Consider the following 27581-nt stretch of genomic DNA (forward strand, 5'->3'; position numbering starts at 1 on the left):
GGTGAGGTGGAGATCGGCGCTGTTTGGACCCGTTGAGGTGGAGATCAGGGCTGTTTGGTTTTTTAAAAGGTGGAGATTGGCATTGCGAGAGAGAATGGATAGGGAAGGTGGGGTCTTTTTCTTCCATGGCAAGGCTCCGCACCAGAGCTTGGGCTTCTGAGACCGTCTCGTCGACCTCAACTGGTGCGGCATCTTCCTTGGATTTATTCTTCATCAAGTAATTTCGAGCTGAGGAAAAGGAGTACTGAGGAGGAGGTGGGGTTGGGATTGGTGAGGATTGGAGAGTCCATGAATGGGGTTTTGAAGTCTTTGGTTTTGGGAGAATAACAGGGCTGAAGGGAAAAGGAAATGAAAAGTGAGTGATACAAAAGGATGAAATGGTGTGACGCGGTAAGCTAACAGGAATGCCTGACATGGTGCTTAAGGTATGGGTCCCATGGCAAGTACAAAGTTTTGAGTTAAAAGAAGTTGGAAATAATGTGCCAAACATGCCAGTGTTAGGGAGTTGGGTATTCTAAGTGATGAGTGATAAATGATGAGTAATGAGTAATGAGTGATAAAAATTAAGTGATGAGTAATGAAAAAAAAAAACCAAATAGCCTCTTAATCTCATTCCATTACATTCTTTTTCATTCATTTCCTTTATTTGAATATATTCTATTCCATTCTTTTCTATTCCCTTATAATCATTTCATTCTATTTCCTTATAAACTCCCAATCGAATCCCTAGTAAATATCTTAGGAAACGAATTACGAGCTTCTGCACAAAACAATTTGTTGCGGCGACTATAAGGCCTATAACAAACTTACAGGACTACAATAACAGTAGCATTTTTCATATTTTGAACAGACAAAAAGAGAGCTGCGCATCGTTTTCTCTCAAAGTTTTGCAAGACCAGTTTGCACGTAAACTTCCCAACAAATTTCGTGACGAATTGCTTTGATATAATAACTATCAAAACAAAGCTCTTTTGTGAGAGTAAGAAAGAGATGCTATGTAAAACAGTCACCAAGACCTGTCACAGAACCGAACTGTACCATTTCCAAGACATTTGCTTGCGGGTTGTTTCACTATGCAACTCCAAGTCTTTGAAAGAGGGTGTGTGTGTTCACAGCCCAATAATCAAAATGGGTCTTCAAGATGACATGTATTTGAACAACAACTTGTTGTCTCTCTATGCAAAATGCTTTGGAGTGGACCGTGCACACCACTTCTTTGATGAAATGCCTTACAAGGATGTTGTGTCCTGGACTGGGATTCTGTCTTCTTATGTTAGAAGCGAAAACCACGAGCAGGCACTTAGGTTGTTTGATTCAATGTTAAATTCCAGTCAATACCCAAATGAGTTCACATTGTCTAGTGTCTTAAGGTCATGTTCTGCTTTGGGAGAGTTTGACTATGGAACTCTTATTCAGGCTTATATGATAAAAAATGGGTTCGATTCGAATCCTATTTTGGCAAGTGCTTTGATTGACTTGTACTCCAAGTGCAATTGTACTGAAGAAGCATACACAGTTTTTGAGTGTTTGGATGGTGGTGATACTGTTTGTTGGACAATGATGATCTCTTCGTTGGTCCAAGCACAGAAATGGAGTCAGGCTTTACAGCTTTATATCCGGATGATTGAGAAAAAGGTGCCTCCAAATGAGTTCACTTTCGTGAAGCTTCTTGCTGCATCTGGTTCTCTTGGTTCAAGTTATGGTAAATTAGTTCATGCCCATATGATATTGCTAGGAATTGAGCTGAATGTGATATTGAAGACAGCTCTAGTTGATATGTACTCAAAGTGCCATAGAATGGAAGATGCTGTCATGGTCTCAAATCAGACACCTGAACGTGATGTGTTCTTATGGACCGCTATTATATCTGGTTTCATTCAAAATACGAAGGTCAAGGAGGCCATTGCTGCATTAAGTGAGATGGTGATGTCTGGAATTGTACCAAACAATTTTTCATATTCAACTATACTAAATGCTTCTTCGTCAATTTTATCACTGGAATTGGGGGAACAGGTCCACTCGAGGGTGATTAAGGCTGGCTTAGAGGATGATATTTCTGTTGGAAATGCGTTAATTGATATGTATATGAAATGTTCCAACCTCATAGACAATGCTTTGAGAGTGTTTAGAGGAATGACCTCACCAAATGTCATCACTTGGACTTCTCTGATTGCTGGTTTTGCCAAACATGGTTTTGAAGAAGATTCTTTTCGGTCTTTTGAGGAGATGCTAGCACTGGGAATGTCTCCAAATTCATTTACTCTCTCCAGCATCCTTGGTGCTTGCGGCACAATGAAATCTCATAGTCAAACAATGAAGCTCCATGGATACATAATTAAAATTAAAGCAGACTGTAATATAGTTGTGGGGAATGCTCTCGTGGATGCTTATGCTGGATTAGGGATGGTGGATGAAGCTAGATGCGTGATCAGAAAAATGGATCACAGAGATGCCATCACATACACGAGTTTGGCCACAAGAATAAATCAGATGGGTTATCATGACAGGGCGTTAGAAATCATTAAGTACATGAACAAGGATGACGTCGAGATGGATGGATTTAGCATGTCCAGCTTCTTATCTGCAGCAGCTGGCTTCGGCTCAATGAAAGCTGGGATGCAATTACACTGTTTTTCTGTGAAGTCTGGCTTAGGCTGCTGGCTTTCAGTCTCAAATGGGCTAGTTGACTTGTATGGAAAATGTGGCTGCATACGCGATGCGCATAGAGCTTTTGGGGAAATAACTGAGCCAGATGTTGCATCATGGAATGGGTGGATAGCTGGATTGGCATCAAATGGTTATATCGCCTCTGCTCTCTCTGCCTTTGAAGATATGAGTTTAGTGGGAGTCAAACCTGATTTGGTTACATTCTTGTTAGTGCTTTTTGCTTGCAGTCATGGTGGTTTAGTGGACTTGGGTCTTGAGTATTTTCATTCTATGAAAGAAGCACATGGCATAGCACCACAACTAGATCACTATGTTTGTTTAATTGATCTCCTTGGTCGAGCTGGCCAGCTAGAGGAGGCAATGGGAGTGATTAAGACTATGCCTTTCAGGCCAGATGCTTTGATATATAAAACATTATTGAGTGCCTCCAAATTACACGGGAATGTACCTCTTGGGGAAGATATGGCAAGGCAAGGTATTGATCTTGACCCATCTGATCCAGCTTTCTACATACTCCTTGCAAACTTATATGATAGATCAGGTCGGTCAGACTTGAGTGAGAAAGCTCGCAGGCTGATGAGAGAAAGAGGTTTGACGAAAAATCCTTGTCAAAGCTGGATGGAGATAAGAAACCAGATTCATCATTTCACTGCAGAAGATAGATCACATCCACAGATAAATCAGATTCATGAGAAAATAGAATCACTTATGACTGAGTTCAAGTATCGGGGATATTTATATCGAGACAATAGAGATAAATCTTATCATAGTGAGAAGCTAGCTGTTGCGTTTGGTCTTCTTAGTACACCATCAAATGCTCCAATACTTATAATCAAGAACACGCGTATTTGCATGGATTGCCATTATTTTATAATGCTCGTAACTGAATTGGTTGATAGGGAAATAATTTTAAGGGAAGGGAACCGAGTCCATTCCTTTAAGAAGGGTAACTGTTCATGCAGAGGCTACTAATAGTTATGATTGGAGGAAGAAAAGTTTCACAACTCTCTTTTGTATGTTGTGATCATGAATTTCTTTGAGTTTAAGATTAAGGTTCTGCAGGGAAAGATGCCACAGTTTTACTTGCTTTTGCCAGTAGGACTACTTGGTGACAAGAGCTTGTCATTCATCCCTGACATTTTACCCCTGCTTATCACATTCTGCTTAGGACACTTGAGCCTGATTATCACATTTGTTGAAAGTGGTTAGCGTTCCAGTTGGTGAAAGAAATGGATATGAAGAGACCAAAAGGCTTGAAACACATTAAACAGATAGACCTGTTGCATTTTATATCACAGCCATCACAGAGAACCCAATTTATTAGCTATTGGCAATAGTGAATTTTTGGAAGGATTTGTAGTAAGCTGAACTTAATGAAGTTACTCATGGTGCACTTTGCAAAAGCCAACAGGACATGACGCCATGGCCGTTTTCAAACTAACTTGTGATTGGAATGTACTTCTGTGAGGATTGATCAATGTACTCACCCTGCCCAAAAAGGGTCATTGTATCCGAGGCTACTGCCAATTCATACTTGTCACACAGCAGTGCCCACCGAAGTCTTGAAATCTATTCCGTACAGACTGAATGGCTAAAAACAGTGTGTAAACTAAAACCAGTATAGCCAATCTATTTTTTCCATCTTCGTCAAATTTTCTAAGTGTAATATTTCTTTTGCATCCTTTTTAATGTTACAAACCTTTTATGAATTTATATTGGTTAATGATTTAACATGATCTATGAATTCTTATAAGATTATTAATTTATATTTATAAATAAATGTGTGTATACATCTATGAATTATTCCATTTCAGTAGTCAAATCAATATCATCCCCAAAACAATATTCAAAACATTGGTACGTAGTATCTAGCATATAGCCCATACGATTCTCTTCTCTCTTTTTTTCTCCTCTTCTTCCTTTGCTTTTATTGCTCTTCTTTTTACTTACTGCATTTGGTAAGGCTGGCAAGTTGGGAACCAAAACAAATCCTTCAATCAAATTTTATCATATGCTAAGCAATGCAAAGTTTGCATTAAGGCCAACATGGCATTGGTGGAATGAATAAACAATGGTCTGTTAACCAATCTGTGAGTACCCAAAACAGTACCTAATAGACCGGTCTCAAAATTAGTCTCACAACTTATTTGTATGGTGGGCTTAATGTTTCCTACTAAGAGTAGTTCTTTACCAACTAGCTTAATTATGCCTTTCAGCTTTCACCAACTTCCTTGTTACCTCTTTCTTAGTTCTCCCTTTTATCACTCTCCCTTGTTACTCTCAATTGCCAGCCCCCTCTCTCTTACTCGACCTCCGTATTTATAGCTTGAGATTGGTGAAATGCTCATGATTATCCTCTAGTCACACTCGTGTGAGTGAGGTCTAATTTGATTATTCCTCATAAGGAATTTGCTTCATTAGAAACAGCAATAATGACATTGGAACTGAGTCCTGCCTTCAGAAGGTTGCTTAGCAGTGATACTCTCTAAGGCAATACCGAGCTGCCAAGGGTATGGGTTGCTCCGGACAGGCGCATTTTTTATCAAGTCATAATTGACCAGTATAGGCTTGTCTACTAGATATCTAAAATGGAATGAATTGTGATGTGGGCCTGGTTATGGCCCTAGGTAATGTTTGGGCCAAGGCCCAAGGTCTAATGGGCCTAGGATCATTTCCCGTACGCATTCTTTTCATTCCCAAGGATTAAGTAAAATTTACTTTCTATCACTACTTTCCACTTTCAAGCATCAACAAATCTTGCACATCTCATGCCCCATTCTGAGAAGGTTTGCTCATATGAGCATTGATGAAAAACACCTTTTGACCTAGCTGCGTGTTCCATTTTATAAAAGCCACACACACAATACTTTAACAGAACTAGCTTTATTTCCACAGATGCAAGAACAATGAGAGAAATAACAGATGCTCTTATACTTCAATTCAAGTACAGATTATTAGGATACAAACCTTTGTACCATAAATTAAACTCTATTCAATCTAACAAACAGTTCCACTCTATGAGCACAGAATCAGGAAAACACAGAAAAAGACAGATTCAGCTCTGGAATCCAAATTCACCAAAACACGTGCCAGCAGCATATCACTCCTTTAACTGTGCATCACCGGAGGTGACTGCAGCTTTTGGTTGTGAAGTAGCAGCATCAAGCGTCTTGTAGAATTCCTCTGGAAGAGGACCAGGTCGGTGCAGAGGGACATGCTTAGGAACTGGAGCATTATTCTCGATAATCTCACATTCATAGTCATCGGGAACACCCCATGGATCCCACTCTGCAATCCAACACAATGCAGAAAACAAATCATTACAAATTAAATCTAATCGCTCATCATGAATAACAAATGCAAATTAGAGGTGATAGGCTCCATCGTTTTAAGAAAAGGTTAATCAAATATTTTAATAAATAAACTCACAAATAAGTTGGCCCCAATAGGACACTTGATAGGCAAGGCTAAAGTACCCTTAGATGGTCTAATTTGACTGGACCCAGAAGCAAACAGATAGATGCTAATGATCCAGACTTTAAAGCAACATACTATTAATGATTTGGTATACTACAAGGAATAAGCCAATTTATTGAACACACAGTTATCACAGGTAAGTACATTGATCAGTAACAATATAATGTCACCTATTCAAGCAGAACCTCTGCAGAAAACTAATCTAACCCTATGTGACTAAGTCCAAAAATTTGGATTTATCCAAATCCTTGTGTTAATTACAATGCCACAAACCCTCAGGGTTTAAGATTTTGTTCCAAATAAAACGTGACTTCAATTTCTAGCTAAATATCAGTCATTCATCAAATGGAATTGAGTAGGATACCTGAGTGATGAGTCACTCACTAGTTTCCAACTAGGAGGTTAATAAAGACTCTAGCAATGAATAATTGAGATTGTAGAGAAGCTTTTCCACTTAATTCAATCTAACTTCAAAACAATATAATCACAGAGCAACAAAGAGGAGCTTCTCCACTTAATGCATTTAAAGTGTATCATCAGCAAATTAAAAGTAAGATAAAATACACAAAACTCGAAAATGCCACCCTAAGTCCTAGAAACAGATGCTATAAATTTTGGATTTCCCCTTAACTTCGATATTTTTCCAAAACCTTGCATGAATCTTCTCATCAAGAACATTGATTCCTGATAAGACCATCTGAAGATGAAGCCAGAGCCCCATCCCAATTTGCTTTACAATCATCAACATGTTTACATAGAAAACAGCAGATTGTTTGAGATGAACACCAAACTAGGCCATCAAACCAAATCCATTCACCAGGGGCCAAGATAAAACTTAGAAACTCTCTTAAGAGATTCTATCCAAATCAGCCATCAACTTTCATTGAATTTGCAATCTGAAGAAAGAAAATGATTTTGCTCTTTCTCCTCTCAACTACCTTAGCTTAGTTGTGCATTTAACTTTAAATTATTGTCCCAAACTAGCACTTCTTCTCTTCGCTATAATTTGAAGGAACTGTTATATCAGGACAGGAAGGTTATGGAATTATTATACAATCAAAATGCATTCAACTCAAACATTCTTACAATTCTATGGTGCTTAACTTAATTTCTGAGAAAATACCAGAAATCCTTCATCCATTGCTTCACATTCTAGAACAAGGAAATAACTCACTTAAAGGCACATTTCCACTTCTTAAGTTGCAAAAGACCTTACTTTACAAACTAAAAATTCTACCCAGTTGCACACTTTTTGTATAACTGACTTAAACGGTACTTGCTCCTTCGGTCCTTCCACAAGAATGGGTGGAGGTGAGATCATAGGTTCATAACCCATTGGGTGCGTGTGCAACTTGCCAATCAAAAACTAATCCTTTCTCGCCTCATTTATCTCTTCATTGTCTTCAACCTAGTCATTACTCATGACCAAAGTGGAAAATTAAGGACGAACAAATTCTTTATGAACCTAATGTAACCATCAGGCTTAGCCTGTACACTCTTTTTCATTGATATAATAATTTAAAAAAAACAACAAAATACATAAAGCTCACACTTTTCATTTACTTTCCCTCATTTTCTACCATCCTCTAAACAACTGAACAGAAAATGAAAAAGAACCAATACAAATCAGAATAGAACAATAATTTCCAGCTTAAGTTTTAGCTCTAAAAGTCCAATATCCCACATTGCAAGACAATCTAAAAAACACCTTCCCCCAATTAATCTCTAATTTATGTTCATCTCTCACTCCCATTTTCTCAGAACCCAAACAATTCACAAACTAATTTTCATCCTCTTTTCCTTTCTCAGCAATTAAATAAACCAAACCACACACCAAAACAACAAAACAAATTACACTCCACCTTAAGTTTCAGCTCTCAAAGTCCCAATGCCCCACATTGCAAAACAATCTAAAAACCCCATCCCCCCAAATACCCATTTTCCTCTTCTTTTCTTCCCCCCCATTTTCCCACCACCCAAACACAACACAGACTAATCTTCATCCTCATCAACTAACCATTCCTTTTCCTCAATAACTTCAACAAACCACACACCAAAACAATAAATAAATAAATAAACAAACAAAAATCCAAGAAATTCAACACAAACAAAAGAAGGTATTAGTAGTACGGACCGATCATCTTGCCAATGAGAGTGAGTTCATCTTGAGCCTCCTCGATGAGCTCCTCGACCTGGCCACAACCGAGCTTCTTCTCGATGAGCTCCCAGTCGGTCTCTTCCTGACACACCTTGAGCCTGTGGCTGGTGAAGCTCTCCACGGCCTTTCTGTAACCCTCGTCCTCCGGCACCGCCTTGATCTCCTTCAGAGTTTTGGTGTACAAACCGATCAGAACCTCTCGCGCGTTCGGCACCACCTCCAGACCCACGATCCCAGTCGTCTCTTTCACCTTCGCCAATAATGGCCGTCCGATCGCCCGCAGGAACATCCTCGTTTGTAAACTTGTGTTTTGTACCTAACCAACTGTCTCAGGTGGTAGTGTGTGTGTGTGTGTGTGTTTGGTTTTTGATGTGAGAGAGAAAGAGAGAGAAATTGGGCGAGTGAGAGAGTGTTGGGAGAGGTTGTGGACTGGTCCTGTTCGGTTGGATTTTTACTGTGACTGCACTACACGCTCTTACTCTTTGCCACCTCATAATTGACCTCTTAAAAATAGAAAAAATAAAAACTTTAATTTTTATTTTTTTTAAAAAACAACCCACATTTTACCAAATTAATCCCAAAAGAAATTGTGCAAAAATCCATTTTGCTGTGATAAGTCGGCAATCATGTAGATTAGGAGAAATTATACAGTTCTCTGTTGGATTATATTACTTGTCTATCATTCTACTAAAAGACTCTCATTTGTTTAAAATCTCTGAGTCAATAATCAATTTTTATTTAAAAAAAAAAAATTTAACTCAGCAATTATAAACATGTGGAAGTCTTTTAGTGGAATGGTAGACTACTTCACTTAGACACAATTGAACCTAGCTTTATAAATGCCTATTTTAGATATGATTTGAGATAATGATAAATAAAATAAAATAAAAATTGTTGAGGAAATTGTTTAATGAAACTTAGTATAAAATAAATAATCTGATATGAAGTGTTTTGAAAAAAAAAAAATTTGTGTGTGTGTATATATATTCTTATGCTAAAATAAACCAAATTTTATTTTCATGAATTGATAAATGTTTTTTTAGGAACGTAATTTTTTGAATAACTTTTGTGCTACAAGTTCTATACTGAGTCCTTCTATACTGTTTAGTCTTAACCATTAATAATAAGGTTTGTGGCCTTGTGGCCCATCGCACAAATTTCTAAATCAACCCGAAATTTTACATAGTTTAACAATTTAAAGGTTCAACCATCAATTTTTAATTATTTAGGAAACAATAATTTAATAAGGTTAGTGACACGAGAAATTTCACATTTGTTTACCATAATTGTTAAAGGTGGTATGTTTTGATTAAAGTTCAATAAAAGAAGTATAAATAATGGATGTTTATCAAATTATATTGTACGAATCACAACCTATCATCTTAATAAATTATATATATTAGTAATATTAACATTGCTCCTCTAGAGGAAAGCATCCTCTCATATGGTTGGGAAATTAGTTGTGATTCTAAACTTGTTGATCAATGGTTAAATAAAAATTTTACTCAGTGTTGACTATTGAACCACCAACAGTAGAGTTTGAGGCCCAATTACTCTTTTTTTTTTTTTTTTTTTGTTGAGAAATGAGGCCTTATTACTCAAATCTCTAATTTTTGTTATATTTTTCCAAACCCATATTTCTTTCGTACCAAGCCAAAGTTTTACGTAGTTTAATATTTGAATGTTCTAATACTATTTTGGAAACAATAAGTTAACAAGTTTAGTGATAAAAACACATTACATTTTTTACCACAACTTTTAAGGTGGTATATTATGATTAAAGTTCTTTAAAAGTGATATTAATAGTGGATGTTTGTCAAATTATAATTGTACTAATCACGACTTTTCACCTTAATATATTATGAATTTATTTTAAAATAATTCTAGCATTGCTCCTCCAGATAAAGCATCCCCTCGTAGTAATAAAATAAATATTAGTATTTTATAAAGGTAAAATATGAAGTTCTCTACGAAAAAAAAAATATATTTAAACAATTAGTATCTATCAGTCTTTTAATTCACGTTAGTGTATGAATGGTTGAACAATAGGGCTCAAATGATAAGCCAATGATATTGATAAATATTTTTATCTTTTTGGCAGTATTTGATGTCTTGGATTTGAACTCCATCTTCCTTACTAATCTAAACATACAAAATGTATTGTTGTGCTCATAGCAACCACTATATTTTCTATAAAAAAAAAGTACAAAGCTAAACATTTATTTTCTTGTAAATATGATATCATTTTGTTAAAAAATGAATTGTTATTCTTATTTCATGAGATGAGATTTTAAATAATGGGTCATGCTAATGAATGCTCTTAGGGCATTGGTTAACAATCCATTTTATGAAAGTTTAGAAAATGAAAAAAGCTGTCAAAAAATTAATTGCTTTTCTTTCTTTCCCCACAAAAACTTTCTTTAAATAGATTATTAAACAATGTCCTAAGGGTATTCGTTAGCATTTCCCTTAAATAATATGACATTGTTAAAAATGGGTATACAAAAAAGATTCCTCAATCATGATCCCAATGTCATGTGCTGAGAGCGAACACTAATGCAAATATAGTTATTTTCAAAACCCATAAATAGTAAAATTAAAAATAATAAATTAATCCATAGAATTAGAAACTTAAATCTAAATAACATCACCCTAACGCTCTATTTGTTTCAGCATCAACGTTTTCTGGAAAATGGTTCATTTTCCAAAGAGCATTTTCTAGAAAACTATATCATTTTCCAGTGTTTGGTAACTGCAAGTGCACAATTGTACCCGGTCCTAAAAACAAGTGTTGGGCTTGGGCCCAATGAGCCTTATACAATAAACTTGTAGAGAATGGATTTGAAGTCTAGGTTCGGGATGTTGGAAGTTTGATTAGCAGACTAGAGTACCACAATCTAAACAAAAGGTAAACAAAAATGACAAAGAGACCTCCTCGGACGTAAGCCGAGGATGATGTGTGCATATATATTCTCTTTCTATGCCAAAGTTTACAATTCTTAATTCCTGTTTTCTCTCAGTAGAAAGTGCAGAGATCCCCCCCTTCTTTCCTCTTTCGTTTCCTTATATATTTCTTCTTCACTAGTTCATCCACGTGTCATACAAATCTTCCCCCTAGATACTTGTCCCATCCATCACCTTCTTGAAGTCTTCAAATAATAGCAGGGAGGCTGAATCCTACTGTTCAGAGGTCATTTCCCCATTAATGTGACCAGGGAGGTAAATGCAAGACCTTTAATGGGGTGGTAGCAGCTTTTTCCTTAGATATTTCTCATGTGTCTCTGCTTCTAAAGGGTGCTTGGATCAACCTCTTACCCATCAGTTCTTCCAGAGTTCTGCCTCTAACCCATTTAGCAAGTCCTAGGGTCATTGCTGGACCTATCCAAGAAGACACTCCTCCTCGGACAACTCCTCAAACCACTACAATGCGGATTGACTTGTGGGCCTAAAGGCCCTAATCAAAACAGACTGGTACTAACCAGTCAGACCCAAAACCCAAACATTTATTCGAGAGTTTTTACCCCTCACAGTAACGACCTTGAAAATGAGCTTGAAAATATTTTCTGGTCTTTGGTATGCAAATTTAATATAAATAATATAAAACATATTATGTAATTTAATTTGGTAAACCAACTAATGTATTAAAACATATGTATTATGTAAACCAACTAATGTAATCAATATAAATAATAACAAAAAACCAAGAATGAATTTGGTTTTTATACTAAAATTTTTACAATAGATACAATCAAAATTAGTTGTCAAATTTTCATGATCTCTACCATTCATCTTGCTCATATATATGGACAGAAATGTCCACACATACACACATACATACATACATACATATATATATATATATATATATATATATATATATATATATATATATATATATATATATATATATATCAACCATTTGTTTATATACATAAAATTGATAAGGAAATACATCTTTAGTAAGTACAAATAACAATAATTTTTAATTGTCTACTTTTTTTGCTGGTATACTAATTGTCTACTATGGTTAACCACAAGACTTTAATATTACTCAAAATTATGTATTCATATAATGTATCTACATAATATATCATCACTATATAATATCTGCATGATGTATCTATCAATGAAAAAGATTATCCTATGTAAAAGCAATTTAGAGCCATATAGGTACTGTGTTTAAAATTTTCGTCTTTTACTTCATTCATTCATTCATTCTTCTTTTTTATTTTTTATATTTTTTTTAGCACTTTTATGTGCAAAAAAAACTTCTACTTGGAATCCATCAAACCAAAAATTTCTTAGAGAAAAAATAAAATCAAGTTTGAAATTCAAAGTAAAGAATTGGGATTTTGGTAGAGAGGAATGAAATAATTACCGCTGCAAATATGTTCTCTTTTGCAAGTTGGTAGAGAGGAATGAAATAATTATTGAGCAATGAGGGAAAAAAATCTACTTAGAGAACTGTGTTATAAAGGGGAAGAGAAATATGGAGAGAGAGAGAGAGAGAGAGAGAGAGAGAGAGAGAGAGAGAGAGAGAGAGAGAGAGAGAGTGAGTGAGGGAGAGAGATCTATGGAAAAGGAGAGACCAGAGTTAGTGACAGTGAGAGTGTGAGGAAAGAAAAAGAAAAGGGAATAGAGAAAGAGTGAGAGAGCGTACTGTGAGAGAGAGATTGTTTTCCAAAATTTTTTTTTGGAAAACAACCTATAAAAAAAAAAAATTTTTATTAGGATTTTTCATTAACTAAAAATAGTTTTCCGTTGACCAGTTTTTTTTTGTGCTACCAAACACTGGAAAATGTGGAAAACTACCTTTACAGAAAGTTTTTCAGCAAAACAAACAGAGCGTTATTGGTTAAAAAAATAGCATTAAATGCTAATTGACTTACACCTCATTCACTTAATTAATAGCAATTTTGTTTCTCTCTCCTTATTTATTATTTAAAACCTTTTACATATATTCCTTTTTTTGCCAATGACTTTACAAATGTATTTGCAATACTTTTTTTTTTCTTCTTCTTTTAAGCCAGTCATACTCTTATAGTCTTATCAATTGTGAATATATATCATGTCTCCTTAAAAATAAATAAATGGCTAAGTGTTGTTTAATGAGATTTTAAGTAATAAGTCTCTCAAATAATAATTAACACAGATACTTTTTTTTTTGAATGACTTTACAATTATATTTGCAAATCTCTCTTCTTCTTTTTTGGGTGTGCCTGAGTCTGTAATGCTCATGTCATTTTCTTTTCTTCTTTAAGCCGGTAATACTCTGTTAATTGTGAATATTTTCTTTGCCTTCTTAAAATAAAATAAATAAATAAAAATTGTTGGGTAATATAATTGTAAACACATATCCACGAAGAAATCTTTTTATTAATTAATTTTGGCTTTTCAAAACTCAAGCGGAGGAAACATTGGCCGTGTCTACCATGCATAACTTTTAAAAATTGGCAACACGCCAACACATGTTATATGTGTTTGCATGATCTTTATATTATACAACTTTCTTAATCCAATAAGACATCCTAACATGTCCTTGCTTAGCTACTAAGTTTTTATCTAACCTCAAAAAAGTAAACCCATTAGAATATTATCATAGGATTTTTCTTGAGGATGACAAAATTAAGGAACAAGTTTGGAAGAAGAAATCAAAATCATTGAAGGCACAAATGGAAATTAATGGTCATTATATTTGTTCTCACTTGTTTGTATACCATTTGTGTGATAAGACTATAAAACTATGACAAAGAAGAAAAAAAAGGGTAGTACGAACTCAAAAAAAAAGAAAAAGTATTGCAAATATATTTGTAAAGTCATTGGCAAAAAAAGGAATATATGTAAAAGGTTTTAAATAATAAATAAGGAGAGATAAACAATATTGCTATTAATTAAGTGAATGAGGTGTAAGTTAATTAGCATTTAATGCTATTTTTTTAACTATTAAATCTATTTTTTGAAGAAATTTTAACTATTAAATTAATTACAAATCTACAGTTTACAAATGGTGTAACTTGAACCCATCTCATATATATATATTACACTCATGCAAATGTGAACGTAGTACATACTAAAGTGTAAAAATTGAAAAAAAAAAATGTGTACATGTCACATGCAAATGTGAATGTAGTATATACCAGAGTGTAAAAAATAGTGTGAAGCAATATTTTTCCTTTTTAAGTATATCATACCGCCTAATGGGGACAAAAAACTTACATACAGATTTTTTTTTGCTCATTCTAGTATCTCAGGCTATTTATAGGTGAACAATTTTAGAGGATACTTACTAACTTGACATAAAAGATATAGCTTCAATGGCTCTTGATACCATACCTTTATGGCTTCCTCTTCTCCTTGTTCTCCCTCTTCTGTTGCTCATGAAAAAAAAGATGGATGAGCGGAGTTCAAAGAACCTTCCACCAAGCCCTCCTAAGCTCCCTATTATAGGTAACTTACACCAACTTGGTGTGTTACCCCACCAATCTATGTGGCAACTCTCCAAGAAATATGGCTCTATAATGCTCCTTCAACTCAGTGGCATAACAATTGTCATAATATCTTCTGCTGATGCTGCAAGAGAAGTCTTAAAAGTTCATGATCTTGCCTGTTGCAGTAGACCTCCCTTAGCTTGCTCTAAAGTTTTTTCCTACAATTATAGGGACATGGCTTTTTCACCTTATGGTGATTACTGGAGAGAGATAAGGAAAATATGTGTTCTTGAACTTTTTAGCGTGAAGAGGGTGCAGTCCTATCAGTTCATTAGGGAAGAAGAAGTTGCTTTGTTTGTCGATTCTATATCTCCCTATGCATCTTCTGCAACCCCTATTGATCTTTCTGAAAAGCTGTTTGCCCTCACTGCAAGTATAACTTTTAGGATTGGTTTTGGTAAAAGTTTCCGCGGGAGTGGTTTAGACAATGAAAGGTTTCAAGCAGTGATTCATGAGGTAATGTCCATGATAGGAAGCTACAATGCATCTGAATTCTTGCCCTTCGTGGGATGGATTATAGACACTTTATCTGGTAGATTTAAAAGGCTTGAAAGGGTTTTTCATGAGTTGGATACTTTATTCCAACAGGTCATTGATCTCCATCTTGATCCTGAGAGGACAAAACCAGAGCATGAAGACATTATCGATGTGCTACTAAGAATTGAAAGGGAGCAAGCTGAGTCTGGCGATACTGCTCGGTTCACAAAACAAAACATTAAGGCAGTCCTCTTGGTAAGCTGCCAAACTTTTACTAATCCCATGGTTTTTTTTTAAAAAAAAAACTTTACTTACCTTATCAAATTAGCCCATGTTCATCTACTTACCTGTTACTATATTTGTTTATCAGAATATATTTTTAGGTGGAATTGACACTAGTGCAATTACCATGATATGGGCGATGGCAGAGCTTGCTAAGAACCCCGGATTGATGAAAAAAGCACAAGATGAAGTTAGAAGTTTCATTGGAAATAAAGGGAAAGTCACTGAAAGCGACACTGGCCACCTTCATTATCTAAAGATGATAGTTAAAGAAACTTTTAGATTGCATCCTCCAGGGACTCTACTTTTCCCAAGAGAAACCATGTCACACTTTAAGATCAATGGTTACGACATTTACCCAAAAATGTTAGTACAAGTTAATGCTTGGGCAATAGGACGAGATCCTAAATACTGGGAGAACCCAGAAGAATTCATCCCAGAAAGGTTCATGGATAACTCCATTGATTATAAAGGTCAAAATTTTGAGTTATTGACATTTGGATCTGGTCGAAGAGGTTGTCCTGGGATATATATGGCAACAACAACAATTGAGCTTGCACTTGCAAATCTTTTATATTGTTTCAATTGGAAATTACCTGATGGGATGAAAGAGGAAGATATCAACATGGAAGAGGCAGCTGGTCTTAGCCTTACTACCAGTAAGAAAACAGCTTTGAACCTTGTGCCAACCGCATTGTTTTAAGATATTAGTATATGTCAGCACTCTTCCCCACCCTTTCTTCTCTCCCCCATCTCACACTCCATTCCAAATATTATGACATGCTAAATGGTGGCCAATTTGCATGTATGTTTTGGCTTTTGTGATCGTGGATCATTTATCCTTTCTTATAAATAAATGGTAGGAATTGAAAGATAATTTGTGTTTGTCGTTATTACCTGTGGCGGTGTCATGGAATACAAAACCACTATTTCTATTCCATTTTGTTATGATGTATTCATTTTATTTTACTTATAAAATAACTAAAATTTAAAAAATAAAAAAAATAAATAAAACACATGACATATCACAATCGGTAGAGTATAAAGTATTTTTGAGACTGATAGTTTCTATTCAGTATTATGAAGGATAGGCATAATTATTTCATTCAATCAATTGTTTTGGACAACGGAGCAGAGGCTAGGTGAGCAAATTTTCTTTACACTCCAAACTGTATGGAGTAAAAAAAGGAAGAAAGCCTCACTTTGAGCATATTACAATTTATATTATAAATTTAAATCGACTTTAATGTTCAAATGTTTGATCATGTATGGTGGCAATGAAAGGTATGTAGAGGGAATCTTTCAACTCCAACATCAAAATCAATGACGCGTCCCACCAAATCATATTACAAAGAATTTTTTCTTACAAGATTACAAATTATTCATCATCAATTTCATAACTTGAATTTTTTTTATGCATATTGTTAGGACATATGTGGTTCACTTGATAAGAACATATGTCATTATTTTATATAATTGGCTAATCTTTTGACAAAACGCACTTTACTTGTAATTGGGTAGATCTAGGATGTTTTTAATACTTCAAGAAATAAGGTTTCAAGATTAAGTGTTAAAGCCATGCAAGTCTGTCCAAGAAATAAGCTGAGAAATGCTTATCATTAATTCTCGACAGCTGGCTTGATAGCTGCATCTATCGAGCTTTAAAATGTTGTTCCAGTCCCGTGGCTTGACAGCTGCTCGACAGCACCTCGACACCTCTATCTATCGAGGTTTAAGAAAAACAAATTTTCAGATTTGTTTTGATTCTAATCCGTGGATATGTCTTTGGGCCTTCTTTTCTCATAACCCTAGACATATAAAATGATTATTTTAAAGGCCGTTAAAGTAAGCACAAGATGCACAAGCATTGAGAAAAGTCTGTTCAAGCAATTTGTGACCGGAGACAAAGTTTGCCCTAGTTCATCTCTTTGTGAAGAAGCTGCTGTGTCTTTGCTCCGTAGGGTTTTGTAACTAAGCATCTTCTTGTTCTTCATTGAAAAGGAGAGATTGTCACTACAGAACAAGTCCAATTGGGTATTGGGGTAAGGGTTCAACTGTAGGTTGGTATAAGGTACTGAGATTCCTTTACTTGTAACCGCTTGTTGTGATAATAGTGGATTCTTGGGAGTGGTGACCTTAAAATCACCTGGTGGGGTTTTTGCCTTGGAGGTTTCCCCCATTCGTAAACAAATCACCGTGTCAAATTCATTTTCCCCTGTACTTTAGTTTATTGGTGATTTGTTTGTGCTACCATGTGTTTGCATGTTAAATTGGTTAATTAATTAAACTTGGCTAATTAATCAATTAATCTATCACAAAGGGTCAATACGTTTTTGGCCTATCACATATTGCTCTAGAATGATTGCTATGATTAGTGTTCATTTATGTGATTAGCTTTTATATACTACAAAAAAAACTATGTGCTCCGTACGGAGTCTCGTTTTTTTTAACTTTTACATGTGAAGTATTCCTTTTATTTATTTTTAATGAGGTGTGTAATAATAAACATATAAACTAGTAATTTAAAAAAAAAAAAACTAACAAAATAGTTTTGGCATATGTACTGATTAACAATATCTATTAATTTCTCTAAAAAAAAAAAAACAATATCTATTAAGTTTTTATTTCCTATAAATGAATGCTAATGAAATTAAAAATGAGGTTGAACATCAAATAGGGATTTTTTTTTTTTTTATGAAATAAAAGATTTTGAGTTTAAATCATGTCTATACCAAAAAGAGATTTAAGTTTTATTATATCTATAAAAAATATAAGTGCTGAATTAGTTAATATGTATTGATGAGAGATGACACCATTTAAAATTTGGACCCTAATGTTAATTATCATTTTGATTTAAGTCATTCTGTCTATATGTTGTGATGACGTGTTCGTTAAATGTTGCCTCAACTCAAAACGGCATATTATGAATCCAAAATTTGAAGCAAAAATGTGTGATTTTAAGTGTGTAAATTGCATACTAGTCTATATTTCATTAGCCCTCAACTTAAACAGTCTAGCTTCAAGACTAGATAATTATATTTTTAGACAAGTTTATATATAGACACATAATGATAATACAACATAAATTTGAATCAACTTTAATGTTCAAGTGTTTGTTCACAAACGTATTATTAATTTTACGTCTAGTTCATTTAATTGTCGAGTTTAAATTTAGACTTGAATTTAACTTATTTTTAAACAAACAAACAAATATAAACAAATCTTTTTTCTAACTCGAGTTCAAGCTCCTCGTAAGCAACTCGATTCATTTATGGTCAATGCCCCCTCTTGATTAATTACACCCGAATGGCCCACCAAAAGATCCTCTTATCATAACAAATTCACAATCTATCATGTACCTAACCAAATATATTTCCAAAATCTTACAAGCAAATCTTATAAGTATTGTATACCTTTGTAACTTGCAATATTGTACAACCCAATCAAACATTACAATACGTACTAGTGTAGAGAGAGTGGTCGCATTGGATCCGGATCCTCTCCATTTCCATTTGATAATGGAGAGTGTCTAGTTAAGGGACATGATGCATCTAAAATAAATCAAGGGTGTAAAAATTGCCACGTCAATTAAAATTCAAAACACTTAACTCTAGAAGCTCAATTGTGGTTAAACAAAAGGGTTAACTCAGCAAACCCATCTTATATCAATCTCTCTTCTCCATTGTCGATAGCTTTGCTCTCTCAATCTCTCTTCTCCATCACTGTGCTCCCTCAACCTTGTTGTCGCCACTGCCACAATCACCAACATGTGCCAAGCTACCTCAACTGTGATTAAACAAAAGGGTTAACTCAGCAAACCCATCTTATATCAATCTCTCTTCTCCATCACTGTGCTTTGCTCTCCCTCAACCTTGTCGTCGCCACTGCCACAATCACCAATGTGTGCCAAGCTACCGTTGTTTCTTCGATTTCATCTCACACCAGCCTAACATCACCGAACCCACTGCTCGGTAAATTTTCTCAATCTTATTTCTTCTTTATAAGCTCTGTTTGGTTGCTTGGAAAAAAAAGGAAAATAAATTAGTATACTGCTATTTTTTTTTATTGATTTTGTCATGTTGAGTTTGTTTTTTATTCTTTGAGTGTTTTTTTTTTTTTAGGGTTTTGAGCTTTGGGATTGTTTGAAAACAAAATAGTTGGTGGGTATTTGAGCTTTGCAGGGTTTATGGTTTGTTTTGATCTGAATATGTTCCAAAAGGTATGAGATTTTTGGGTTGTTTTGATACCACACCTAAGTTTCTTGAGACTAGGATGAAAAATATGAAAAACAAAAACAACAAGCAAAGCTAATACTAGAAGGGCATGGGAGGAAATAGAATTAATGATCAAAATACAAGCTTACTATTTTACTTAATCATAATTGTTCACTCGATTAATACACTGGCTTTTTAGGGCGAGGTAGACGAATTTTTGATTTTCAAAAATTTGAGTTGTTGGGATTCTTGAGAACCCTTTTGTGGTTGGTATTTGAAGCTCTTATAGGAAAATTAATTGAACTTCTTGGCTGTTTTTTGTGCCTCTCTTTTTGTAGATTGGTTCTTGTATTGGCCTTTTGGTTATCCATTTGGAAAGTCTGCATAATTTTTTGGATAGGTTCTGTTATTGGTTTCACTATAATTTTGAAGAATTGAGATTTGTTAATATTGCTTGTAGGTTTCATTGATCCTAATCATCAGTAATTTGGAAGGGCCTTTGGAGCTATGATACATCCCAAAGCTTTGATACCAAAAGAACTTACATAACAAAGAAGCATCATACATTCATACCAAGAGATGGGGCAAGTTGTTTAACACGAGGAAAGTCGAAGTGATCAAGCTAAGATTGAAAATTGTAGACTTTGGATGGAATGTATAATCAAGAAGCAAGAGCTGGAATGTATAGTCAAGCAATAAGCACACCAATTGTAGAAGTTTCATGTTATTATAATCATATAATCAAAGTGTTTATTTCAATGGAATTCTTGTTATGTGATCAAAGTGTACATTTTAATAAAATTTGTTCATTTTTTATATATTAAATTCTCTTATTGTCTACTCTGTTGGATTGAATTTTGATTGTAATGCCAAGTAACTCATAGGGGTGCAACCCAAGTACATAGATTAGCTGAGCAATGTAAAAGAAAGTGATTAGCTGGCACCCTTACCAATTTCCAATGCAAGTACACAGTTCACATGAATGTACATTTAACCATTATGCAGAAACTACTTTGCACATGTTAAGGCCATTTAAATAGTGTAATGGAAACTAGATTGCTTTATTGCAAAATACATTATATTAATTGATGGCATTGGGAAACTCCTACCTAGACAAAAACAACAACTCCTGCCTAGACAAAAACTGAACACTATTTATAGCAAAGAGGGAAACCGATCCACTCCTAATAGCATAACAATTATGCAGAAACTGATCCACAATTATGCAGAAAACAGGGCAATTTGCAGAAACAATAATTATGCAGTAACAATAATTATGAAGAAACAGTAATGATGCAGTAATTATACCAAACATATTCTATAGAAACAGTATTCTTTCCAAATAATAAAAAAATTGAACATTTGAATGTGACCAAATGTGACTAAGTTTTGGACCATCAAAATTCCAGTCCTAAACTAGGAAAATTACAAAACAAGAGCACTTAATCTCAACATGTGTCATAGATTATAAAACATGATCCTAAACTAGAAAAATGACTTGACTTTATGAACCATCTCATTCCATCCACTTGTAACACTTTCTTGAGTCAAGGGACCTCCACTTGCAACACTTCCTTGAGTCAAGAGACCTCCGGCACCATCAATTTTGTTGTTGGAGCCTACAACACTTGACATACTCTCTAAATGTGATACTAATGCAACACTTGCTGATGAGCCTCCCTGATGTGATGCAGAACTTGTAGAAGTCGACTACAAAAAAACCAATTACACATTACACATATCACAAGCTTAGCATTAAAATTATCAAATCATGCATCTAAACTATTATTAATATCAAAGTAAAATATATAACTGTAAATATCTTTACCATTAAAAGTTGTGTAAAACTAGTAATATTTCCAAAAGAGATATCCTCAGTTTTCATTTGTGCCATGATGTTATGTGCATATATTTCCTATAAAAATTGTAATTGTTTAGCAACAATAATAGTATACTATATTAACATGTAAAAATAATATAGAATGGTGAAAATAAGGATAATTTAGAAGATTACCTCCTGCACTTTCTTTTCTTTGTTTGCTTCTTTGATGTGCCTTCCTTTGGTTTCGATATCTTTTCTATCCATGATTTCGTCCTACGCTTTTTATTACGATAAATCTCTCTTTTCTTTATCCCTTTTGGTATAATCGTAATCGAAGCACATAATTGATCTTCTTTTTCTGCAAAGTCAATGGAAGGCCTAATGATGTCTTCTTCTACATTAGCTTTGCAATTCCTAAGGTCACAAAGTTTTTTTTTTTTTTTTTCAAATCTGCAATTGCTAAACTTAGAATATTATGGCCTTCTTTAGTTTTACATGCCTCATTCATCAATTGAATATATTTTGGCCATAAATCTTGATACCGATCTACATATTCCAGTCAAGTATCCGGCTTAATGTTATGTGTTGTGCAATTTTTTCCGCTTCCATCTTTTGCATCTCTTATCCACCTCTTCATGATATATCTATTAGAAATCAACTTGATATCCAATACATCAAGAACTTTCAAACTATGCCTACATAAAATACCAAATGACTCAAACTTTCTGCAACTACAAGATAGAGTCTCATCTAATGGATTCCAAATGACTTCATATTTTCCATATTGATTGAAAACTCCAACCACATAACTATGTGTTTGACTCACATTGCGTTCTAGGATGGAAAGTGCCATCACCTCTTTAACTTTTGTCTGAAATAAATCAAACAATGTAGGCGTGTACACTGTTGCTACTTGATTAAGCATAGGAGAGCTTTTGAGCTTCAATCTTGGAAATTTATGTCTAGAGTTGTATTTTGCTTCTAACTCCTTATCCCATTTTTGATTGACAACTCTTTCAAAATGAGTGAAAAACTCTACTATATTGAGATCAGTACGCAAGCAATCCTTCAAGTCAGCATTGAAACTCTCACTAAGCTGGGTTGTCTTCATTCCTGCAGTGAAAGTTCTCTTAACATATGCTTGGGCCCATTTTTCGTTTAATTTAAATAGATCAATTAACCATTTATTTTCACGAACATCGTACATATCCAGCATTTCATTCCAAGCTGTAAGAAACTCATCTTCACCATTATACTCATAGATACATGCTAAGAAATCATCGTTAAATTGAGACTCATTTTTGAGTAAATGAGTGTTTCTTAGCATTCTGCCACATATGCCAACTACAAAATGCATGATATGTCTTAGGCATGACTACTTTTATTGCAGCTGACATTGCTGCATCTTGATCTGTGAAAATAGTGATTGACTTCTTTTTAGACATTGCTTCTAAGAAGGTCTCAAATAACCATACAAAATATTCAATCGTTATCATATAAAAGTGCACCTCCAAATACAATAGTTTCTCTATGGTGATTGAGACCCAAAAATACTCCAAGTGGCCTTGCATCTCTATACATTGTATCAAACGTTATTACATTATCGAAGAGGCTATAGTCAATGATCATTCTTGCATCAGCCTAAAAGATATTAGTAATCAACTCTTCACAGTCCAATTGAGTAGCAAAATAATATGAAGGATTTTCCTTAAGTTGACAATTGAAATATCTTCTCAAGCTAGCAGCTTCCCCATGCTCCATGTCTCTCTGTCGCTTTGTGCATAAATAGTTTTTATGATCTTGCTTGGTAAAACCAAGATTATCATATCCACCAACTTGCGTACAAAGAAGCTCATAAGATTGCTTTAATCTTAATCCTGATTCATGTGCCAAATCAATTTCAATAGCATGAGTTGTAGCCACTTTCCGTTGTGATGGCATCATGTGTACAGTTGATGGAAGGCGGAGATAGTGGTTATGCTCAGCAATAAATTCATTCACCACATATTTTTTACTATCTCAATTAAGTACAATAACCAAATGTGCTTCACAACCACATCTTGTTTCCGCTCGTGGATTCTTTATATTTTGATCTCTCTTGTCTTTGCCTTGAACTCCCTCCTTCGCGCACACAAATCTCCTTGAAGTAACCACTCCAGTCTTTTTACATTTATTTAACGTACTCTTTTCTAATGCTAAAACCAGCCTTTCTGCCATATTCATTATAAAAATCATATTCAATCTCATTTGCTTCAAACTCCATCCCTTTAAATGAGGTAGATTCCATGGGCACATTAGAAGGAACATGTATTCCCATCATTATCCCTAGAAAAAATTGACTATAAATTTATTATAACTTTCACCTATGAGTAGTAGCCAGAGTAAAAATTGACCAAAATAGAGATTATGTAAAAAAATGAGACAGAGTAAAAATGAAAGAGTAGCTAGAGTAAAAATGAAAGAGTCATTGGAAGTAAGGGAAAATTTGGCTGCTAAATGAGCAGTAGAGTTGCAAAATCTACTAATCCAACTAAAATTGCAAGAAACAAAAGACATAACCAAGTCTCGAATGTCAGCAATCAAATGGGAAATAGAACAGGTAGAACAGGGACCATTGGTGTGGATAGACCAGGCAATAAAATATGCCATATACTGATAAAGATTCAATCTTTATCTAAAAAAAAGATTCAATCTTTATCTCAAAAAAATTAAAAAAAATACTCCAAGAATCATCCAGCCATTATAAAGATTCAATCTTTATCTCAAAAAATTAAAAATAAAAGTTCAGATAGACTCTAACTTGCATCTAGCCATCAAAACAACAATATAAACTCACCAAGACAACAATATAAATGCAAAAAAAAGAGATGGACTCCAAGAATCATCCAATCATTATAAAGATTCAATCTTTATCTCAAAAAATTAAAAATAAAAGTTCAGATAGACTCTAACTTGCATCCAGCTATCAAAACAACAATATAAACTCACCAAGACAACAATATAAATGCTAAAAAATGAGATGGACTCCAAGAATCATCCAACCATTATAAAGATTCAATCTTTATCTCAAAAAACTAAAGATAAAAGTTCAGATAGACTCTAACTTGCATCCAGCCATCAAAACAACAATATAAACTCACCAAGACAACAATATAAATGCTAAAAAATGAGATGGACTCCAAGAATCATCCAACCATTATAAAGATTCAATCTTTATCTCAAAAAACTAAAGATAAAAGTTGAGATAGACTCTAACTTGCATCCAGCCATCAAAACAACAATATAAACTCACCAAGACAACAATATAAATGCAGAAAAATGAGATGGACTCCAAGAATCATCCAGCCATTATAAAGATTCAATCTTTATCTTAAAAAATTAAAAATAAAAATTCAGATAGACTCTAACTTGCATCCAGCTACCAAAACAACAATATAAAGTCACCAAGACAACAATATAAATGCAGAAAAATGATCAAACATCAAATAAGATAAGCATAAACGAGTTTTATGGATATACCTCTATTTTGGCAAGATAGAAACAAGATGTGCTCTGAACTTGTTCTCTGAACCAATCTACAAAAAACAGAGATGTGGTTATTCTCTGAACCTCTGTTTTGTGCACGTTTGGTTTTCACTTTTCCCTCCTAAAAAGTTTTTTTTTCCAGTAGAATTTGTCCGGTTGAGTTAAACAACCCTCTAGTTTAAGTGTTTAACCACAGTTAACTGTGTGTTTATATTTTAATTGATGTGACACGTTTTTTACCCTTGATAGTTTTCAAAAACATCTTGTCCGTGAATTGGACACTCTCCATTTCAAAGGGAAATTGAGAGGATCCGGTCGCACTCACTTCACTTGGGGGGGGGGGGTGAATGAATCATGCACTAACTCATCAAGTGGGGACCACCATCCCATTCCAAAAACTACGTTGCCAATCTCTGGGCATTCGACACGTGGCAACTGTACCAACGCTAGCGTAGTACTTGGTCTTTTTTTTTTTATTAAAAATAAAATAATAAGAGATCAGTGTTGTGCAACTTGGATGGTTGGGTCCCACTTCTTGACACATGACATGCCTCTTGTTGGGGGGACCACGTGCTTCACGCATACTCCTCGCCTATTTAAGGTCACCCAGTTACTTGTTGACTTCTTTGCAAATTAGACCGTAGTCAAACCAAAAAAAAAAAAAAAAAGCAAAACTAGCTTTTTAAGTTTCTCTCAATTTCATTTCAGTTCTCTAACTTTTAGGTTTATTCAATTATGGGTTTTCAATAAAGATATTCAGGGTTCAAAATTTTATTTTCCTAACTATTAAATTATCAAAAAAGAAAAAGAAATGAAATAAGACTTCTGTCTAATGACTCTAATTATTTAGTTTACCTCCACTATTTATACAAATATCCACAATTAATATAAACATATTCACATTTTAAAAAATAAAAATACATTTAAAATATGAAAGTGAATATTAAAACCAGGAGAAATTCTTAAGTACTCTTGGAGCATGGAAAATGATGCCCCCTCCTCTCACATTCATATGGGGTCCATTCATTAAATTCATGGTGGAGTCCCTTATAAATGTGAGAGGAGAGAACATCATTTTCTTAGTACTCCGGAAGTACTTAAGAATTTTCCAAAGTGAAAGTGAGAGTATCATTAGATTCATTACCCTTGATTGATGAGCATACAATAGCAAAACAAATAATGGTGGGCGAGGTAAGAAACAAGCGTGGGAAAAAATTATAAGGCGCAAGAGCAAGCCACGGAAGTGGAAGTCCAACTACTTTCAACAACTAAAGATTGAGGCAACTAGGATAGAAAACAAAGCAATGTTAAAGATATCAACATGGTGGAGGCTGAAGACCAACCCCGCCATCAACTAAGTATCCTTAATTGAAAATGCTAAGAGCTTGGGAACTCTTGGATAGTTTAAGGCTTAAGCCTTCTAAGATTTGGAGAGGGCACACAGTTTGACATTCTATTCTTGATGGAAACAAAGATGGATGCAAAAAAAAAAATTTAAGTTCAGTTACAAGGGACCTTTTGCTGTGGCCAACAGAGTACGTGACAATCACAATTTTTTTTTTTCCACATCACACAATTTTTTTTCCACATCTCATGGCCCAGTTTGAAACTTGCATGTCATGCCCAGAAAATAAAGTAATAAACCCAGCTCAAATTCTAGCCCAATCCGAAATCAACAAATCTCCACTCTTTAAAATCTCAGCCCAATCGGCCCAATAGTTTTTCTCAAGCCCACTTAACCTCGTACCCAAAAACAAACAACTAGCCCATTGACATAAAATTTCCACAAAATAACACTTTCACCCCCAAACCCTCATAAATTGCATTTTTGCCCCTAAGTCACCAGAAACATTCTCTCCAAACTAAGAGAAACTATTCAAACTCTTCATGTATCTTTTTATTGCATGTGATTTTTGAAAATCCAATTATTAGATTGCATGTTCTTATTATATTCTTCATGCTTGTAAAATTTCAAAGAGATTAAGATCAATAACAATGTCATCAATGAAATATTTAAATTTCACGTTTTTGGTAAAAAATTATGCACAAGACATAAGTTTATAAATCAAATAGTAAATAATATCTGATTTGAACGAAATTTAACATGTATGTTAAAAACATAAAGAACATGTAATCCAACAGTTGAGCCCATTTGGTAATGTTGTTCTAGTAACCTTGTTTGTATTTTTTGGAAATACGTGTGGGGTGAAAAAGTGTGTGAAAATACGTGTAATATTATTTAAATATTGAAAACTGTTGTTTAAAGCACGGTAACAAACGAGTCCTTAATTTTCAAAATTCATATTTAATAAAAAGATATATGATAAGATTAGAAGTTAAAAAAAAAAAAAAAGTTTGGACTTTGAACCTTGTCCAAGGTCACTAATTTCCTTTTCATTTCCATTAAAATTAATAAATGAAGTGTCTTTTGTAATAATTCTGTCAATAAATTCACATGTTGGTTGATTAGA

At 34.3% G+C, this 27581-nt stretch overlaps 4 protein-coding genes across 4 annotated transcripts; 2 read left to right on the forward strand and 2 right to left on the reverse strand.

Moving 5' to 3' along the window:
• Positions 1 to 955: 955 nt before the first annotated feature.
• LOC142621059 (pentatricopeptide repeat-containing protein At5g52850, chloroplastic) lies at positions 956 to 4341 on the forward strand. The gene has a single exon (XM_075794376.1). The coding sequence runs from the start codon at positions 991 to 993 to the stop codon at positions 3637 to 3639; it is 2649 nt and encodes an 882-aa protein (XP_075650491.1). The 5' UTR covers positions 956 to 990; the 3' UTR covers positions 3640 to 4341.
• A 1193-nt stretch (positions 4342 to 5534) lies between these two features.
• LOC142619161 (putative NADH dehydrogenase [ubiquinone] 1 alpha subcomplex subunit 5, mitochondrial) lies at positions 5535 to 8779 on the reverse strand. Its single transcript, XM_075792239.1, has 2 exons — positions 8279 to 8779; positions 5535 to 5955 (listed from the first exon to the last, which is right to left on the reverse strand). The coding sequence occupies exons 1-2, from the start codon at positions 8589 to 8591 to the stop codon at positions 5768 to 5770; spliced, it is 501 nt and encodes a 166-aa protein (XP_075648354.1). The 5' UTR covers positions 8592 to 8779; the 3' UTR covers positions 5535 to 5767.
• Positions 8780 to 14593: 5814 nt separating this feature from the next.
• Positions 14594 to 16259, forward strand: LOC142621174 (cytochrome P450 71B34-like). The gene is made up of 2 exons (XM_075794492.1): positions 14594 to 15522; positions 15638 to 16259. The coding sequence occupies exons 1-2, from the start codon at positions 14617 to 14619 to the stop codon at positions 16250 to 16252; spliced, it is 1521 nt and encodes a 506-aa protein (XP_075650607.1). The 5' UTR covers positions 14594 to 14616; the 3' UTR covers positions 16253 to 16259.
• A 5885-nt stretch (positions 16260 to 22144) lies between these two features.
• Positions 22145 to 23902, reverse strand: LOC142620159 (protein FAR-RED ELONGATED HYPOCOTYL 3-like). The gene is made up of 2 exons (XM_075793571.1): positions 23769 to 23902; positions 22145 to 22913 (listed from the first exon to the last, which is right to left on the reverse strand). The coding sequence occupies exons 1-2, from the start codon at positions 23900 to 23902 to the stop codon at positions 22145 to 22147; spliced, it is 903 nt and encodes a 300-aa protein (XP_075649686.1).
• Between the last annotated feature and the right edge of the window lie 3679 nt (positions 23903 to 27581).

The sequence above is a fragment of the Castanea sativa genome, chromosome 12 (genome assembly GCF_040712315.1).
Source record: "Castanea sativa cultivar Marrone di Chiusa Pesio chromosome 12, ASM4071231v1".
Taxonomy (NCBI): Eukaryota; Viridiplantae; Streptophyta; class Magnoliopsida; order Fagales; family Fagaceae; genus Castanea; species Castanea sativa.

What these genes read in the sequence shown, in the direction of transcription:
- LOC142621059 (XM_075794376.1), top strand. Translation starts at nt 991, where the DNA reads ATGCTATGTAAAACAGTCACCAAGACCTGTCACAGAACCGAACTGTAC.
- LOC142619161 (XM_075792239.1), bottom strand. Translation starts at nt 8,591, where the DNA reads ATGTTCCTGCGGGCGATCGGACGGCCATTATTGGCGAAGGTGAAAGAG. An exon ending in TCTCATTGGCAAGATGATCG is followed by an intron (nt 5,956 to 8,278) that starts GTCCGTACTACT and finishes GTTGGATTGCAG; the next exon opens with AGTGGGATCCATGGGGTGTT.
- LOC142621174 (XM_075794492.1), top strand. Translation starts at nt 14,617, where the DNA reads ATGGCTCTTGATACCATACCTTTATGGCTTCCTCTTCTCCTTGTTCTC. An exon ending in ACATTAAGGCAGTCCTCTTG is followed by an intron (nt 15,523 to 15,637) that starts GTAAGCTGCCAA and finishes TTTGTTTATCAG; the next exon opens with AATATATTTTTAGGTGGAAT.
- LOC142620159 (XM_075793571.1), bottom strand. Translation starts at nt 23,902, where the DNA reads ATGGGAATACATGTTCCTTCTAATGTGCCCATGGAATCTACCTCATTT. An exon ending in GGTTTTAGCATTAGAAAAGA is followed by an intron (nt 22,914 to 23,768) that starts GTACGTTAAATA and finishes CATATGTGGCAG; the next exon opens with AATGCTAAGAAACACTCATT.